Here is a 19,438-nt window from a genome sequence, read left to right on the forward strand (position 1 = left end):
TTATATTTTATATTACACTATATTATATTAAATATATATAAAGACCCGGTCTTACATTATAGTAAAATAAGACTGGGTCTTATATTAATTTTTGCTCCAAAAGACGCATTAGAGCTGATGGTCCGGCTGGGTCTCAGTTTCGGGGAAACAGGGTATGCTCATTGACGCTATGCACCACCATTTTGGAGCTTTACTGTCTACCTGGTCTTGGCATTTGTTTCATAAATTGTATTAGAATACACAGAGACTAGAAATGAGGAGGGTGTTACACGATTATGGCAAAGTGAAAAACGTGTAGGCAGCTCTCCCAGTACAGGTATGAAATCTTGAGATTCCAGAAAACAAACCAGACATAGTGAATATGGAGCAAGAACGAAGGTGGTTGATTCCATGAGTTGGGGATGGAAACCAATAGCCTGGTGGAGAGGGGTGTGAGTCGCACACAGAGATAAGCTGCGTGGTTCTAGCCTCTCTGTCAAAGTGCATTGGGCACTTCAGGTTAGGGTTTTCCTCGAAGCCACAGGTCAGAGTATATGTAAAGAAGAACCTCCTTCATTGTTTTGGTGAACATGGGTTTGCCTGTGGTGTGTAAAACTGGGGCACAAGTTGCTCCATGAAATGACAACTGCAGAAGAGCTCTGCTGTCACTCTGAAACCCTGAGTGTTGGACATTTGCTCTTGCTCTCTCCCTCCTGCGAGGCAGGAAAATGCAAACCAGATGAGGTGGCAGAACAACAGGCAACCACGGTGCATACCTGGGGTGCACAGCAGGTGGAGGTGGGCTGGCCGGCCCCTGAGCAACACCTGTACACCAGGTCACTTCAGAGGTGGTGAGCCCAGGGCGGGTGATTCAGGCTGGTGCCCCAGGGGCTTTGGTCTCCCAGTAGAGAAGGGATTAGGTGAACTGTGGGTGGAGGCACTCAGAGCGAGGCAGGGACCCCTTTGCCTGCATTCATCGCCAGAAATGCCATCCGTATGCAGATGAGGCCCAAATCACTCTCTAATTGCAGTAAGATTTGCTTTATTCACTGCATCTTTCCATCAGGTCTTAGCCACCTAGGCCTTAGCGCACACTCTGCCCTTTACGGGAGTCCATCTGCCTATTTTACCTGACCGTTTCCCTGCTGATATCTGGGTCATTAGCCTCCATGTTACCTCTTCCAAGAAGGCTTCCTTGAACTTGCCGAAGGCTCACTCCTCTGTATTAAAAGTGCCCTATGTGCTGAGTCACACCATTTTATAATTCCTTATTGTCTCTCCTAGGCAGCATTCTTGGAGGAAAGTGTCACATCTTAGTATGTCACCTGATATGTAATAGGTGTAATAGGTGTACCAAAAATACTTGTTGAGTGATGGTCTTCAGCTTCCTTTGGAGAGTTAGTTTTCAAACCCAGGTCTTTTGACTTGAGTTACGTATCCATGGTTTTTGAGAGTGGGGCTCTGTGTGTGTGTGTGGGGGGAATTAAGTATAATAAGGTTGACTTTTTGTCAAACCCACCTGCTGGAATCGAAGACTTCTTTAATTGGTTTTTATTGGTTCTCCCAAATTGCTCTTCAGTAAGATCAACAGAGAGAACGTAAGGTTCGCTTTGATAACACAGACCCGACATTGACAAATTCCTGTGTAGTCGAGTAGTAGCTTACACATTAGAAATACTGCCCGTTTACTATAATGAGGTACATTGCTGAGAACCAAAGGTAGGTTCTGGAGTTTTTCCCTAGTTTGCTTGTGTTAAAATATATATCCTGCCTTCCCAGAAATTGGACATGATTGAGTTAATGTTCAAGTTTCAGGCTCCCAGAATAATTCTCAAATCATGGCTAAGCGGCTGTTGCTTCATTGAAACTCAAACCAACGTTAATGTAAATAAATGTGTCCAGTTAATCACTCATTTTTCTTTCCTGTCAGCTGTTAGATTCTGGGTTTTGTTCTATCTGAATAATTTTACTGTTGTTAGAGAAGCTGCTGAGAATTATATAGTGATATCCCATTGAGCCCCAAATTGAGCAGAGTGAAAAGTGGTTGGCTGCTTTCTTACGCAACTGGAAGTATTTATGATTTCAGGGTTTCGAGACTGGGCTTTTTCCTAACTCATCCCTGGAGAAAACACTCCTCAGCTGTCGGGGCATTATTAGTGGGGTTATTGAGCTGCAGCTCTGTTACTGAGAACACTTAGCTGCTCCAAAGAAAATTTATCCAGGGGCCGTGACGATGAAAACTACTTCCAGGGTGAATTATGATCAATGATCAGGTAATTGGGGAACAAATCTAATATAGGTTGATAGTAGTTGAAAAAGCAAGGATATATTCTTTTTTAAGTGGGTAGAGGTTTTTAAGATGGAAGAAGAACAGAGCAGGCATCTAGAAACCTGCTTCTTGACTCAGATCTGTGTCCTGTCTTTGTGGTCTGTGAACTGTATTCTCTCTGCAGTTGACTCCTGGGGGCAGTTGTGACCCTCAAGTGGCAACAGTGTGAATGGCCAAACCAGGGCCCAGTAGACATGGTCTTGTACCTGTTACTATTTTTGTTGTTGTTGTTGTTACAGGCTGATCCTAAAGAGCTAATCCAGATGGTCAGCAGGCACGTGACTCGATATGGGTACGAAGCGTGGCCCGAGGACATCGTTTCCCTGACCAAGCAGTTACACTACTACAATGAGCGCCTCCTGGACTTCACGCAGGCCCAGGTCCTCCAGGGCCTGGGGAAGGGTGTGCACGTGCAGCGGTTCACGGCAGACGACCAGTATAAGAGGGAGACGATCCTCGGTCTGGCTGAGTAAGGAGTACCTTTGTCTCCTAAAGGAGTGCATGTAAAATGGGACAGAACAACTGAATTATCAGCGCTAGTAATCACAGTCCTGTGAAGATGTACATTCATTGTTTCTATAAATAGGGCTTTCTCCTGCTTCTTCCCATCATGTGATGGTTGTGTGTGTTTTCCCCAGTGGATCAGTAGATGCAGACCACATCTTGAGCCTGCAGATTTAAATAAAAGGAATGGAATTATTATTATTATTTTTTAAAGTTTCCCATGATTTTGGGAAATGGAACAGATAAAGTTTCCCATGATTTCTATAGCCTGATACCAAGGTCATGACCATGTTAGAGGCAATAGGGTGTGATCAGGGGTGAAAACTGTGAAACTTGCCAAAGAAATTTAAGACCAAGATGGCCTATCATTCCTGGCTGAAAAATCTCAGTTTTCAAAGTGTATAGCAGTTGAATTTCTTTAGTATGTTAAAATTTAGATAGCGTTGACCTAATACTAGAGGAAGGACCAGTGTTTTGGGTTCAAGGCACCTCCCTCTCGCCTGGGTTTCTAGAGAAAGGAGAGCTAAGCAGCTCTCGCAGCCTCTCTTGTGAGAGGCCAGTAGCAGTTTCCCTTTTGCCCCCTGTCCCTAAGCCCTTTCAAGAGAAGAACAAGCCCTTGTTTGAGAAGGCAGAGCAGACCAAGGCCCAGCGGAAAGGGTTCCTTTCTTCGTATGGAAGGCCCTTGGTTTTAATATGGGTCTCCATTTTTTATTTTTGATCCAATGAGTTCAGATCAAATGAGAATTCCTTACATGTCAGAAGGTGGGCAAGTGTGTTCAGTCACAATGGTTATTAAATTGAGGTGTTTGTTTTTAATACTTGAATTTGTCGAGTGCTCACTGTGGGCTAGGAACTGTGCTAGGCGCTCTGTAAACTTAGAAACATCTGCTAATCCTCAAAGATAACCCTATGACATAAATGTGATCCCCGTTTTATCATTGAAGACTGTGAGGTTCAGGGATTTTAAGTAGCAGGCCCCAGTTTATATAGGTGGTTAGGCTCACAACTGTGATTGGAACCTCGACCCGTCACGTATCAGAGCCGCCATGTGTTCTCCACAACACCACGTGCTGCCTCTGCACTGCTGGTCACGTTCCCGAGGCAGCACCAGCATGCAACTCACTCTGGGCTTTCAGCCTTTGAAACCAAGGTTCAGTTGTGCCTACATTTAATGGTTATTCCTCTCTCCTAATAAGTTACTTTAAAATAACAAAGATAACCCTGATTGTGGTAGTGGCATATGTTATTTTTCGTCATTATTGTTTAAATCTTTGAGAAAGTGGCAAAGTAGCCTTGGCAGTCTGTAATGATTTTATATTAGCCTGGGCTTCTTTCTTACTAAAAGACACTGCAAATTCTCTTTAGAGCAAGGTAGGGAATAGAGAGAGCAAAAAGACAGTCGAAATAACCTCTAGCTAGACTCTATTAGTGAGAGAAATGTGGCGTGTTGTTTCCCCTCTGTCTTCCTGAGAGTTCCTGATTTCATAGTCACTTAATGTCCATTTTGAAAGGGACTAAAGAGATCATTTAATCCATCTTCCTCATTTTTTTGGAAGTGGAATCTGAGAACCAGACAGCATTAAAGAGTAGTTGAAGGTCACAAAGCCAGGAGTTGAACGTGGGCTTCTTATTTCTAAGTCCAGTGGACTTCTCCTTTGGCCGTTTTGTAATCCTTGGTGCCATATGCATGGTTTCTTAGATGAGGGCTGTTACGCAAAATAAAAGTTTATAAGATAAGGCATGCCTTACAGCATCAGTTACGTTTTGCTGGGGTTCTTGCCCTTTTCTGTGTTTTTAGCTAGCATGTGCTATTTGAAGTATGTCCTAGAGGACAAATATATGCTTTGATAAATGTATAATAGCATCTTCTCCGCAATCTGTTGCTTAGAAGAGTACCGTGTTTCCCTGAAAATAAGACCTACCCTGAAAATAAGCCCCAGTTAAGATCATCAGCCAGATGGACGCATTTAGTACATTATGACGATGTTCTAGAAAAAGATGTACTTGAATAAATGTAGATCGTTGTACATGAAAAAAATAAGACATCCCCTGAAAATAAGCCCTACTGCGTCTTTTGGAGCAAAAATTAATATAAGACCCGGTCTTATTTTCGGGGAAATATGGTATACAGTGGTCTTTGGATGGCTTGTTTAAAATGTCTTGAGGTCACCATCGGTTTTCTGAGTTAGCAGTTCCGATTAGGAGATGGGATTTCAGTGTCTCACATATAAGAATCCGTGAAGGACCTGCTTGGTTCTGTTCTGCAGCTCTACCTTCAGTTGTACGTAATATGACCATTCTTTATATTCTTACTCATTGTATATCCATTTCAATGGCAGGCATTTTCTGTAAGTGTGTTATATCTGCCTTTTGTTGTCTGCATATTTTAGATAATGCATTCTCTGCGGTTAGCCAGGGTAACTTAGAAGAGGGTGTAATGTAGGTGGATTTCTTCCCACTTTGTCAGGTGGTAGGGTAGCATACTTAATGAGCATGAACCTCGTGCCAAGCAGTGTGCCACACTCCCATGATGGGAAGGGTGCATTGCTCGCGGCCCCTGCTCTCTAGGAATTCTCATTCCATCACGTGGATATAGGTACTCAATACATATTTTAAGAAATAGGTTTTAATTGACCTAATAATCCCTGAGTTCACAGACTTAATCCAACCCTTGGCCTCGTTTTTATAGTCCAGGAGCAAAGGATGATTTTTACGTTTTTGAAGGTATGTGGAAAAACAGTAACAGAGCAATAAAAAGAAGAATATGCGACAGAAACTGGCAGCAAAGCCTAAAAGATTTACTGCCTGGCCCTTTACAGAAAACGCTTGCTAACTCCCGGCGAATCAGACATATAAATGTCCTGGTTTCCGTATGGGGCTAATACAGTCTCAACAGTGTTACTTAGTAATAACAGATACTTCATTCCTGCTGCTGTGGCTTCGCCCACCATTCTTCCAACCAAGAAATCCATCCTTACAACTCTACTTCTGGGAAATCGAGGTCCTCAAATAGTCATTCCAAAATGGCCTTAATGTGGGTGCTCTGGTCAGAATTCCTTATATGCCTAGGGACTCTCAAATTGAGCGACGCCATTCCACTGGCCTCCATTGCTTGTAGGGTAACATCCAGGTCCCTCAGCAGACCTGAGGACACCCATTCCCAGTTGTGACACCCCGCTCGCCTCTCCACCTGGAGCCCATGGATCTCTTTCCCTCTTCACCACCTCTGCTTAGTTCATGATTGTTTCTCTATCCTTCAGTCTTCACGTCACGTTGGTCACTCTTTTGTCTATTCTCACAGTGTTTTCCAATCTTCTCTTTAGCATTCCCACCCTTGCATTTAATTACTGGTTCACATTTCACATCCTCCACTAGGCTGTGAGGCCTCGAGAAAAATCTTGTTTGTTTCACAGCCTAAGCAGCTAACAGTACCTGGCATGATGTGAAAAACATAAAAATTTGTTGAGTGATGAACTGTGCTTTCTCAAATATCTACCCATAGGCCAGGAATGCATTTCCTTTGCACTAGTTTTTGACTGTAGGCTCTAGTTTTCAAGACTACATTTTTTTTTTTTACCTCAGCACATTTTTGACTGGATAATTCTTTGTTGTGGGTGCTGTTCTGTGCCTTGCAGCATGTTTAGCAGTATCCCCGACTTCTGCCCACTGCATGCCAATAGCACTCTCCTCCCCCTCCCCCTCTGTGCCAATCAAAAATGTCTTCAGACATTGTCACATGTCCCCTGAAGGATGAAGTCACCCTCGGTTGAGAACCACTAGCTGAGACAGACAATTCCTTGGTCAGTTGCAATGCACCACAGTGACACAGGGGCATCAGAACTTCTGGAAGTGCTTCCCCTGAGTGACCGAGACACAGCTCCCTAAGGACCATGCTGGCTGCACCCCTCGGCTGGAGAGCAATCCTGACGAACCTTTTCTTTGCCAAGTAAGGTGATGTGTTTCTCTTCTCTCCCTTCCCTGGGGCTGATGGACCTTCTCGAAGAACACTTGAGGAAAACGTCTACAGCATTGCTCTTTCTCTGGCACAGCGTTACAGTATCTCCCGTTGGGAAGTTTTTATGACCCATTTGGAGTTCTTATTCGCCGACAGTGGGTAAGCACACAATTCCTGTGTAAGTTTATGTCCATGTCTTTCTTTACAGAGTCTCTTCTAGAAGGATCATGAAGTTATAAAGTACAATTTCACTTTTCCTTTTCAGCTATAGTAGACCAGTAGCTTTGTACGTTCTCTCTCTATTCATCTCTGATACACCAATATTCTAACAATAGTCTGCTCTTTTTTTTTGCTTTTCAGTAATCATAGTCCTGAATTAGGTATTATACTGTAATACTCATTCATTTATTCAGAGGTTTTTAATTGAAAATCTATTTTGTGCTAGACACTAGATACTAGGGTTACAATAGTCAGCAAAAGCAGGCATCCCAGCTGTCGTAGAACTTTTAGTCTAGTGTGGGAGGCAGATTGCTACTGACTAATGACACAAGTAAATGGGGAAGGAAGACTGACAGGTACCACGTAAAAGAGCCCAAGTGAGGGATTTGGCATTCTTAGGGAAGGTTCTTCTGAGTAAATAACTCTTGAGCTGAGACCGAAATATTGTTTTGAAATTAACCTACACTACAGGGGGAGAAGGGAACCGTTTGCTAGGGAAATTCAACAGTTAAGTGCACAAGCTCTGACAGGAAGGAACACGATGCATCCGAGGGCCCATCAGATGGACAGTGTGGGTGAGGCCCCGAGAGTCAGAGAAGCATAGGGTGAGATGGGCCGTGGAAATGCCGAGAAGCCAGAACACGCAGCAGGACTATGCAGGCCCTGTTAAGGGCTGTGGGCTTTCCCCTAGGAGTAATAGGAAGCTATTTAAAGGGTTTGGTAAAGGAAAGGTAAATAATCTGATCAGATTATGTACTTTAATTGTTTAGTGAGGCAGCATTGAATAGTGTCAAATTGTGCTGAACTGTCAAGAAATGCTTAAAATTTAGCATCTTTAATTTTTGTTAATTACTTTGAAATTTTAACATCTACGTTTTAAGTATTTATGAAATTGTTACATGGGTGATGGTGTTATCGATGATAAGTATGCATTGGCTTCGTCATTTTTGAGGCACAATAATATGTTCACATATAAATGGTTCTTACGATGTGTACATCGGCATAAAAATATCCTGGCATTTTATTAAATACCTTTTCCTTTAGTTGAATAAAAAGGTGTCACATAAAAGGGTGTCATAGCTGTACAAACAGGATGCGGCAATAGTCTCTGAATATATTATAAATTATCAAGCAATTAAGTAACGTGCAAGACTGTTCAGAGTACATCATTATACCTGATAGCGGGGTGATTATGTAGCCGCTTAGCAATTACAAGAGCAGGAAATCATTACCTCCTGGTGTCATTACTTCTGAGTGACAAAACATCCACTATTGATTTAGCCAGTGGTGTTTGGTGCTCCCTGTTCCTTACTTAAAAGAGAGTAGGTTGCCTTGCTATTCAATCAAACTTGGTAACACAGGTATTAGAACTATCAGCCTTGTTACTGTAGTAGAGATTGCCCAACGCTGCCTTGTTGAGTCAATGTTGGAAGTTAATAGGTCAGAGTCATAAGAAAAATAATGTTGTTTGCCTTAGGGGTTTGTTTTACTATTCTATTAAAAAGTTGTTTTCCCCTGAAGTGGATTTCCCTATAATTTGATGTTCTCCTTCCTCTTGGGTGAATTTGGAGATAGTCCCTGGCTCAGCACATGGACAGACAGGATTGGGTGAGGCAGCATTTATGCAATAGAGCATCAGCTTTCAGCTCAGGATAGCTGCATCAATTGCTAACCGTGTCTGCCCCTAGCCCTGGGTCCCTGCCTGGGGTAGTTCACTCCTCTTTTTCCTTAACTCCAAGGTGCAGTAAAAGCCACATGACTTCATGGGAGAATATCAGACCTACAGTACCCGACATGATCTGTGCTTCATTAACTCTTTTGCTGTGACGTTCGGATATGTTTTCCTGTGGCTTGCACTATCTATTTGATGCCACTTAGTATGCTTTGAGTATGTTTTGCTAAAGTTCAATGTAATGGTAAATTTATTACCATATAACAAATTTTTAAAATAAAAATAATGTCATTTATGTACAAAGCAGCTCAAAATGTTATTAAATGCATAAACTAGTCAAAATGGTAATTTTTCATTTTTTGTGGATTTTTGACACATTTTGGGAAAAAAATACTTGAAATCAACAGAGTGAAAGAGTTTTAATAATGGCAGTTATTTTTGGACTTTCACTCCTGTACGAAAGAGAATTCTCATAAACACCCAAACTTGGGTTCTTGTTTTCCTTTATTCCCTGACTTTTCCTCTCCCTCCTCTCCCTCCTCCTCCTCCTCCTCCTCCTCTTCTTCTTCTTCTTCCTTCTTCTGCTTCTCCTCCTCCTCCTCCTCCTGTTTTAAACAGCAGTGATGGTTTTGAGCGGCCATGGGTGCCTGGAGTCGGTTCCAGCTGGCAGACACTGGTTCGCCTGGGGCATGTTCAGCTCCCAAGCTCAGGGCTGATTTATCACTGGTTGTCAGCAGCCATCGTCACCTCTGGGCTCTTCTGGACACTTGGGTGGATCTTCGACACAATACTGATTAGCAGCATACCCGTGGCCTAGTGGACAGGGCACAGGTTTTGGGGTCAAACAGTATTCCAAGATCCAAATCTACTGCCTGTAATCCCTTCGACGTAGGATTGAGCGCGTCTCTTAATCCTCCCGAGTCAGTCTTCTCAGTTTTCGGGACCATTAGCCTTACCTTGCAGGTTTGCGCAGATTAGGGAGAATCTGTGGAAGGGCGATACCTGGTGGCTGTGTAGTGCCGTGGCCATTATTCCTGTTACTGTTCTTGTCAGTCCTGCTGACTCCATGAGTGTCTTTAAGTTTTGGGCTCAGGGTCATTTTGAAATGCCAGAGATGCTTCTAACAGATGGAATAGTACTAGATTTTTTACAGTATCTTTGTGTTCTAAGCAGAGGTTTAAATGCCGAACAAGACAGATACATCCTTTCCCTCATGGAGCTTATATTCTAATAGACCTCCCCCCCCCGACACACACATATATATACACACTTCAAAACAGCCAAAAAATAAATTGCTAGTTGTAGTAAGTACAATAAAGGAAATGCACGAGTAGCAGATAGGGGAAGCCTTTCTGTGTAGGTGCCAAGAGCTCACTGTTGAAAGACTGAAAGAAAAGGCATTCCAGGCAGGGGAACGGGTTCTGGGGCGGGAAGGTGGTTGGTGTTTCTGAGTGAACTGAAGGAAGACCCTCATGGCTGGCGCCATGAACAAAGGGCAAGTGACTGGAGACCAGAGCTACCTTTGACTGGCAGCCTCAGTAACTCTCTCCATCTTTCCCTTCTTATTCAAACAGCAGAGCTGAAGGCCAAACATCCTGCACTTTATTTCACACTAATATCCACCCTTTAGTCACATGTGATTTCCCAGGTGATTTTGCCTGGGTGGCACAGGTCATGATACCATCTTCTCTGGTGGTTAGTTTATACTGTCTCTTTCAGACCCACGGGTACGGTCACCTGCCATAGGGACTCTGACAGGGCTATTTTCCATATCAGTTTGTATTCTCTGGTAGATTCTTTTGGTCTCAGATACAAGGATGGATAAGAGCAAGTTATAACCGTGGGCAGGTCAATAAACTATGATGCGTCTACCTTTCTCAGAATTGAAACAGAAGGTACACAGACTGCATGCCTGGGGGTTGCTGTTGCTCATAGTCTGGTTTGTGTCCAGATTGCCACATTGTAAAGGACGGAGTTCTGGCCGTCTCTCGTCTCTTCCGTCTCCTCCTCCCGTAAAGACGCCTGGCTTAGCTGAGAAGTTAGTGTCAGAAGGATTAGTGTACAGACAGAGGATGTCAGGGAGGTTAGCTTATTAAAAGTATGCCATAATATTGGAAACTAAAATAAAGTTCCAGAACAGGAATGATCCTTAGAGTAGGAGGGGTGAATGCAGATATTCAGGTCATGGGACTGACACGCTTGTTAAAATTGAGCTACAGATTTGATTTTCATTTTTCTTTGGGCCTACGGGGAAAAGAGAACTTAACCAAGATTATGATTTGTATTGTGCTTAAGACAAAAATCTGCCAATCCTAACAAATGGGAGAACTAATTACTACCATTCCCAAAATAGAAGGGATTCCTTCCAGATACCTGCCTCCTTCCTTTCCACGTTGTGACTCTTCAGGCCTGTTCCCCCCAGTAGTCACGGGCTCCTGACACTGGCATAAGACGTAAGCAGGAAGATGTAGTTTGTTCCAGCTGGTGGAACGAGCTCAGGCTTTGAATTGTGCAAATCTGGGTTCAGACTCTGGCTCTGTGACTTACTTCTCGTGTGTTCTTGGTAGACAAGTTGATAGATCCCTCTACACCTAAATTTCCTCCTCTGAAAAAGGAGTATTCTTAATTCATTTTGCAGAACTGCAATGAGGTTTAAGAGATTTATACAAAATACCTAATGTGTAGCAGGTGCTCTGGAGGAAAAAAACGTAGTTGCTACTGTTAGTTATGGAAACAGGCCCGATTTACTGGTCTATCCTATCACCACCAGTAGCCTAATATCACACATCTGGTGTTTGAACAAGTGTTTTCCAAGTCAGTATAGATACTAATGAGAAGATACCTGTTTTGGGCAAATAGAATCATGACGTAGTGCTTAGCGTGTAATCAGTGCTCAGTAGATGATGCCGATTACTATTCCTGTCCTCTGGTGTCTCTTAGAATATTTTTTTTATAGAGGTAATAATATGAGCTTGTATAAACCAATCAGAATTGACATTTTACGATAAATTAAAAGGTGTAAGGGGTCAGGAGACAAAGGAGACAAAGCCCATTCCCATGGCCTGACACCGTTCACACATGGCATTCCTCAGAGGTGCTCACTGAGTATTCGTGAGACAAGAGCTAGACTCTGAGATACTTATTATTGATCCTCTCATCAGGTGTCTATTTGGTTTCCAAAGATACTTGACCAAAATGTTGGCAACACTGAAAATGGCCATGATTATCTGGACCACAGTTTCCTTGCATAATCACATATTCAGCTGTCAGGCAGCATGTGGACAAGTCTGCCACCGCGTTCATTCTGAGGCATCCGTGTGGTGAATACTTGGCACTGTTTCCCTCCGGTCAGAGTAGTTGCCACTGAGCGGGGAGAACTGGCTCTTTCCACAGGAATCAGGGGTGGGGCCCTGTTCACCCAGGATCGTGGTTACCAGTTTGGATTCACAGATCTTCAAGCTTTGAGGGTTATTCTCTGGGGGAAATGCCTGGACGTTACTGCCTCTGAACGTGCGAGCCCGTCCCCATCCTTTGTTCTCTCTTCAGCCTTTCCAAGCCGCCCTCTCCCATTCCCTCACCCTCCTCCCATCTGTCTCCCTCTCCCCTCCTAAGTATTCCTTTTAGTGAGCTAATGGAATTGTAGTATCACTCAATCTGAGACTGGGTAAAGAAATACACATTTAAATAAATTTGTTTTCCTAGATGAATATAAGTCCTTTCAGTACATGCTGTTCTTGAATTACATTTCTGGGTGATTGGCAGCTTGAAGCTATTCCAGAACACATTAATCATGGACTTAGCACTCATAGTTTATACCTTGTGCATCGACTGCAGCTACAGCTACTTTTTTCCTGTAATCTCTGAAATTTAATATGCACGTGTGTGCGTGCATACGTGTATGTACATATATATATATATATCGGGAGTGTCAAAGAAAGTATACAAGTGGACACTTTGGTCAACGTTGCCCAAGCAGTAGTTCACCATAATCAGAAGTGCCTGGACACTGATGGTAACTCCTCTTTTTTGAGCACCTCTTGTATTTACAGAAGTCAAATGTGACTTGTATTCGTCTTTGGTTATTGGTATATATTGAGTATTACAATTTTAATACAGTTTTCCTTTCTTAAAATGTGTATACATTTTTGGCACCCCCTGTATATATTATACATACATATGGTGCTTTATAGCCAAATTTTGATGAAAGAAAAAGCATTCAAATGGTTTCTAAGGTAATCATTAATTTGATTAGTGAAAAGTCCACAGAGGTTTCACCATATCTCTTGCTAACTCAATTGAATGTGGGCTCTTTGGAATTGTTTTCTAAACAGAGATTTCATTTCTTGTTCCAAAGGGAAGATAGCAGCTTCTTTCAATGGAGACTATCAAAATGGGTTATTGATGACTGTCATCTATAAAAGATCTTAGCACATTGTAGTTTACTGAAGAGGCAGGTTTTGGTATTTATCATTGTCACTAAAGGTATTCTGCTATCTCTCTTGACAAGATAATTAGGTAAAATTGCACATCTGGCAAACTGAATTGTAGGCGCAGAAGAATAAGTTGGTGGGCGAGGGAGCAAGTAAAGTTGATTGAGGGAGACTGTGTTCAGGAGCAAGTCAAACACAGGCGAAGTTGAACTTAAGATTTAGTCACTGTCTGCCCATTTGGTAGATGAGTCTTTCTTGAATACTGTTTCTCTTGAATACGCTGTTAGGAATGAGGTATGACAAGAGAACTCTTTCAGAACTCTTTCTGGAGAGACAACTAATGTCTGTGTAGCGGAGAGAATCCTGGTTTTGAAGTGGTGGTGGTTGTGGGCTTCATGCATCAATGCCTGTTCTGTGATCATGTGAGCAGAGTCACACTGGGTCCAGGCACATCTGGACGCTCGGTCTTAGGCAAGTCACTTAACCTCTCTGACTGGCAGTTGCTCATCCATTGGTTGTTAATGCCCTGGATTTAACTGGCCACCATAGTAACCAGCATAGACGGCAAGTTTGTGTCCCTCCTCCACTGCGCATGTTATTCTCCTTGCAAAGCTGTCAGTAGGAGTCATCTTGATGCGGTTACTCGGTTTCCTATGTACTTCTTCTCCACACTGTTTTCAGACTTCATTTTGCAAATTATGAAGGAGAATCGGAAATTCTGTGAGTTACTTTTATCTACTACTGTGTGTACAGTATCTTGCACAGATGACGTTGCGCATGTTGCGTAGTCATAGTCTCAGGAATATAACCATCCATTATACTCACTGTTTCTTGTACAGGCCCTGTGCTTTCGTGTCTTGATACTTTTGTTCATCATACTAGGTTGGTGCAAAAGTGATTGCGGGTTTTGCAGTTGTTTTTAACCTTTTAGACCGTAATTACTTGTGCACCAACCTAATATTATTTTTGCTTCATTCCTTTCTGCAATGCCAAGCTCAGGTACTTCTTTTCTTAAGCTTTGTGTTATTGTTCGTATCTACCGCTTCTGAAGTCACAGCTTTAGCAATCCTCCCTTTGATGGGAATATAATGGTGGCCCCTATGTCATTATTTTGCATTGTTTTTTAATTTTAAGTATTTATAACTCAGTTAGATTTTTCAAACCGCTGGACGAGAGCTCGATATTGTCAGTCTTTATCCCCTCCCCGGTGCTGAACACAGTGTCTTGTCCTTAGGGGACAGAAACACTTCAGTTTCTGTTTACCCACCCATCAGTTTGGCATTCAGAAGACACACATTCAGTGTTTCCTTTGTGCCACACACTGGTGCTTGGTACTGAGAAACTCAAGATAAAGAAGATGTCATATCATCTTTGCCATCAAGTGGTACATAGTCTAGTGAGGGAGACAGACAAGGTAATACGTCGTTAAAGCCTGTTCTGAGAACTGGAATAGAAGGAGACTCAGAGGATACAGTCAGACTTGTTTATAGACCAGACGTTTTTATAGATTGGGATATTTTGCGTAATTTTAAAATTGTGTCATAATAGAAAAACAGCGTTTCTGTTGAAGTGAAAGTTAAAAGAGCGTTTTTAAATTACTGCATATTTTGACTTTGTAGATTGCTGCTGTAATCCCAAGTATTACCACTCGCTCATAGAGATTTTAAAACATAATTTGTATTAGCTTTATCTACATAAACCAAAAACATGTCTTGGCACTTTTTAAAAGTGGGGATGCCAATACACGGGCTATCATCTTTCAGAGGAGTTGCTGTGAAACTACGTGAAATCTAACTCCAATACTGCCGGAGGTCTCACTTATTCCCCTCAGATCCTCTCGTTGCTACTGCTACGAGCCCTGGAAACTGGGTATTTCTATTAATGCTGCCTGAAGGCTGCCTGAAGAACTGTTAAAATTAGAACGTTCGAAACCCATCCTGCCTGGGGCATTCGGATTACATTGGACTGGAGGCTCTGTGTTCTGTCCAGGGAGCAGCACAAAACGAAAATTAAGCCCTCCTCTTCACCCCCCCCCCAAATACAAACTGGTTAACCAAACAAAACTCCTTAAAATATTTTTTCAACAGTTTCACCTTAAATAATGTTTTTATTTATTTTTATTATAAAGACGTTTAAGTCAAGATGAAAATAGTAAGATAAGTGTTTTATTCAAGTGGCATTCATTACTACATATGATTCAAGAAAAAGTGCAAGTATCTGTTCTTTCTGATTGTAATTCTGTTTGAACGCCGTATCAAATTTGGGTCTATCCAGTATCAATTCAAGACTCGTGGGTGTAAAATGTATGCCTGAACTTGGGGATTGTTTCTCCCCTCACAGATTCCTAAATTCCTGAAAGAATTAAGTTGTTTACATTTCTAGAATGAAGCTCCCATTTAAAATTGTTTCTTGTGACATGAATAAATAATGCAGTGGAAGCTGACAGATCTGGTTCATTTCCTGGCTATGAAGCGATGGGCAACTCTCCCAACTGCTGAAATGCGAAGCAATGCCGACTGCCCAGGGTTTCCGTAGCCCGGGAGGAGACAACATGAAAATTGTATCATAGGAGGCGTTTAACATATTTGTTTCCCTTTATATCAACTACCTGCGTCCTGGTGTTTACCTTCTTTTTTAGGCAGGAGGAAGGGACTTGTAAGAAGTAACCTTTACTCCTGGATTAAAAAAAAAAAAAAAAAAAAGCATGTTGTTTAATAAAGGAACCACATTTTAACGTAGTTTCTTTGTCTCTTAATTTCAGTTTGTCCACAGTAGAAATTGAAAATCGAGCCCAAGCCCTTCATCTCTTTGAGACTTTGAAGACTGATCCCGAAGGCTTTCACAAGCACATGGTGAAGTACATTTACCCCACTATTGGTGGCTTTGATCATGAAAGGCTGCTGTATTATTTCACTCTTCTGGAAAGCTCCGGCTGTGTGGATTTGGGGAAATACGCCATTAAACCGGAAACCCACATTCGGCTGCTGAAGAAATTTAAGGTAGTTGCATCAGGTAAGACAGTCATTCCCCTGTGAAACTCATTCTTGAAATTAAATCTAGGAATTTATTTTCTGTCCACAGTCACGTTCGTGCACTGTGGCTGACATAGATCTGAAACCACAGGGTTTTGATGCTAATCGACTTTAGTTACTGTCTTTCCAACTCCTTCACTTTTAGTTGAGGGAATTAAATACCAGAGAAACTGAGAAACCTATTGAAAGTCACACAGCAATTTATTTTTTTATTTATTTTAATTTTTTATTTTATTTTATTTTATTTTATTTTTTTATTAAATTTATTGAGGTGACAATTGTTAGTAAAATTACATAGATTTCAGGTGTACAATTCTGTATTACATCATCTACAAATCCCATTGCACACAGCAATTTATAACAGACCTGGCACTAACGTCTGAAGTTTTGGACTCCAGAGGTTGTTTTCCTTCTCCCACTGGTTATATTTTATCTATGTAAATGGCAAGGCTGAGCTACTTTACAACAGACGATTGGGCAGAATTACACTTCAGTGGGGCCTGTATGTTTAAAAGCACATGTGGAGCCCTTTAAAAGAAGATCCCTTGATTTTTTGAATGGGTCTGTGTATCTTTGTGCTCATCGCTAAGAAATAAAACACATTAATACCTCTCAAGTCTGGATGATACTTTATAACTTACAGGATACTTTCAAATCTATATTTAATATTCATAACAATTATGAGGATTTACTTCAGTGTACCAGTGGTTTACTGAGTAACCAGATGAGACACTGGGCTAGACACAGAGGGAAGGAGTACAATTCACTTCTGCCTTGAAGCTGCTGCTGAGATGCCAGGTGAATAGCAAATGAGTATAATGCTGTTTCGTGAGTGCACTGATTGAGGGAAACCTAGGTGCCCTGGAGAGACTGATGAGGTGAGTAGATATTGCCACCTCCAGCGTACAGGTGAAGAAGCTGGGGCTCCCAGAACCTGGGTGCTCTGTCTGGGATTGCACCACTGGTTAAGCTGCAGGCCAGGCCCAGAACTCAGATCTTCCGATCTGTCTAATGGACAACTAAATTATTTGCCGTAGCTAAATTGGTAGATAAATCTTTTTATTCAGCCATACAGAAGGCTCTGTGTGTGAGTTTCTGTCCATTCATGTTGGAATGAACTATTTTTTTTCTTATCTTTCCATAGGTCTTAATTACAAAAAACTGACAGAGGAAAACATGAATCCTCTTGAAGCCCTGGAGCCAGTTCTTTCAAGTCAAAATGTCTTATCTATTTCCAAACTTGTTCCCAAGATCCCTGATAAGGATGGACGCATGCTTTCCCCAAGCTCTCTGTACACCGTCTGGTTGCAGAAGTTGTTCTGGACTGGAGACCCTCACCTCATGAAACAGGCCCCGGACTCCTCGTCTGAGTGGCTTCATGCCTACGAGGTCTGCACGAAGTACTTTGATCGGCTCCGCCCCGGCGACCTCATCACTGTGCTGGATGCAATTACATTTTCTCCAAAAGCCGTGAGCAAGGTAACCAAAAGGATAGTTTAATGTAGGTGGAACGTTGTAGAAGAAATGAAAAGTGCTCTTTCATTCTGTAGCTTTTGTTTTTATTTCCTTTCTTGAAATGGGGAGTACTTACATGTGTGGCATTTTAGTTTTTTTGCTGAGCATGAGGTGTTTTAATTGGGATATCATTTTCCTCTATCACAGATGTGCAAGCAGTCTAAATCAGATGTGACTGTTCTAATTTATACGTACACTTAGTACGTGTTATAGTTCTCATAACATGTCGTTTTGTAGTAAATGCTCCATCCTGTTCTTCCAGTTGAAAGTGCAAAGAGCCTACAGTTACCTACATTCATAGCCAGGCTATCGGCTTAGCTGTGGTGAAACTGAGCCCTTCAGAACTTCCCCATGAATAGGACATAATATACGAGGTGGTGACAGAACTCTCCACGGGAGTCTGTGTCGCGTTCTCCAGTGTCTACTCAATGCCTGGGTCTGGGCCCTTTAACTGGATTCTCATTCCCTCTCTAGGTCCTTCCACAATGTATGGTTTTACTCAGAATAGGTGATGGGTCCTTTTTCTCTCTTCTCGCGCTCTCACCTCGATAGCACTTTTAAGTGTAAACTTCCCACTGGTGGACACGGCATTCTGTCCTAGAAAATCTCTCAGCCTCTGGTCTCAGCGGCTGAACTCTGCTGCCTTCGGAACTTCCGTTTTACCTTCTCTTCCCATCTTTGCTGCTTGCCTTCTCTTTCTCCCAAGTTGGCGGGTCTGCCTAGTACCCCTTCCTAAGAATTTTTATTATAGCTAATATCCTAAAAATGGAGTATAAAGGCTGTGAATTCAAGTCATTCATTTGGAAGTTGGCACAGACTATGGGGAATGCTAGTTTTAACTAACTCGCTATATGAAGAGTTGTGGGTAACCCAGGACTTCATTTCCTTATTGCAAATGAGGTAATTTAGTTAATGAGTTGGTTTTCAATTTTACAGCCACTGCTGCAAAAAAAGAGACAATGATTTCTGTTGTTTTTAAGGAAGAAAATACGGATGATTTTAAAGGGAGGTAGCATGATACATTTCAAAAGAGCACAAGTTTGGAGTCACAGAAACCTGGCTTTGAACTTTGAACCTGCCCCTTTTCAGCTCTGTGGTTTAGCCTCAGAGATCTCTGCTGGACTTCTGCCTCCTTGAGGCAGAGGCTATGGCAGAATAATCCCTGAAATAGATATTATGACTCTGATTTTAATAGGTCAGGAAACTGAAGTTCAACAAAGTTACTTTTGTAATGGAGGAGCCACAGTTTGAAGTCAGGAAGACGTATTCCAGGGCCTTTGCTCTTAACCATTGAACTGCGCTGTGTCTAAGAAGTCATGGAACAAGCAAGCAGCTAGAGTCTTGGGCTCTGGAGCCATTCTAGGAACCATGGGAGAGCGGGGGCACCAGAGAGCCCCAAGCATCTTCAGTCCAAGCAGTGTGGCCTGTTGTGGGTTTGTCCAGAGCTGGGCTGAGTCTACATGAGGAAGGTGGGGCAGGATTCAGTCTCTAAGACCTAGATCGAGAAGAGGTCCAAAGTCCAAGTCTGTACTAGCAATGTAAGAAGCCTGTGTATTAGAGGGAAGGAGGATAGTTGAACCAAATGGTGAGTTGAAATCCGAGGAAATGGCTGTAGAGCTGGGCCTGCAAACTGGCCCAAAGAGCTAGACAAGCAGACAGACCAGCCAGGAAGACGGAGAGGCCTTCACTCTCGGGCCATTTCCCTCCCCTCAGGCTGAAGGAGGATTTAAATGTTTTATACGAGGGCAGGAACAAAGTCTAGCACGACCAGCCAAGGCCACACGCTAATCGTGAACCTGTGTC

At 42.4% G+C, this 19,438-nt stretch overlaps 1 protein-coding gene across 2 annotated transcripts in view; it reads left to right on the forward strand.

Annotated features, from left to right (window-relative positions):
- The window catches only part of NBAS (NBAS subunit of NRZ tethering complex), a 274,620-nt gene that overhangs the window by 183,216 nt on the left and 71,966 nt on the right, over positions 1 to 19,438 (forward strand). For both annotated transcript variants that reach the window (XM_074331709.2, XM_019751941.3), the window contains 4 exons: positions 2,548 to 2,777; positions 6,816 to 6,926; positions 15,850 to 16,100; positions 17,265 to 17,599. In XM_074331709.2, coding sequence (XP_074187810.2) covers positions 2,548 to 2,777; positions 6,816 to 6,926; positions 15,850 to 16,100; positions 17,265 to 17,599 — 927 coding nt within the window. The remainder of the gene's footprint in view (positions 1 to 2,547; positions 2,778 to 6,815; positions 6,927 to 15,849; positions 16,101 to 17,264; positions 17,600 to 19,438) is intronic.

Source organism: Rhinolophus sinicus, chromosome 2 (assembly GCF_057876585.1).
Source record: "Rhinolophus sinicus isolate RSI-liver-muscle chromosome 2, RSI-T2T, whole genome shotgun sequence".
NCBI lineage: Eukaryota > Metazoa > Chordata > Mammalia > Chiroptera > Rhinolophidae > Rhinolophus > Rhinolophus sinicus.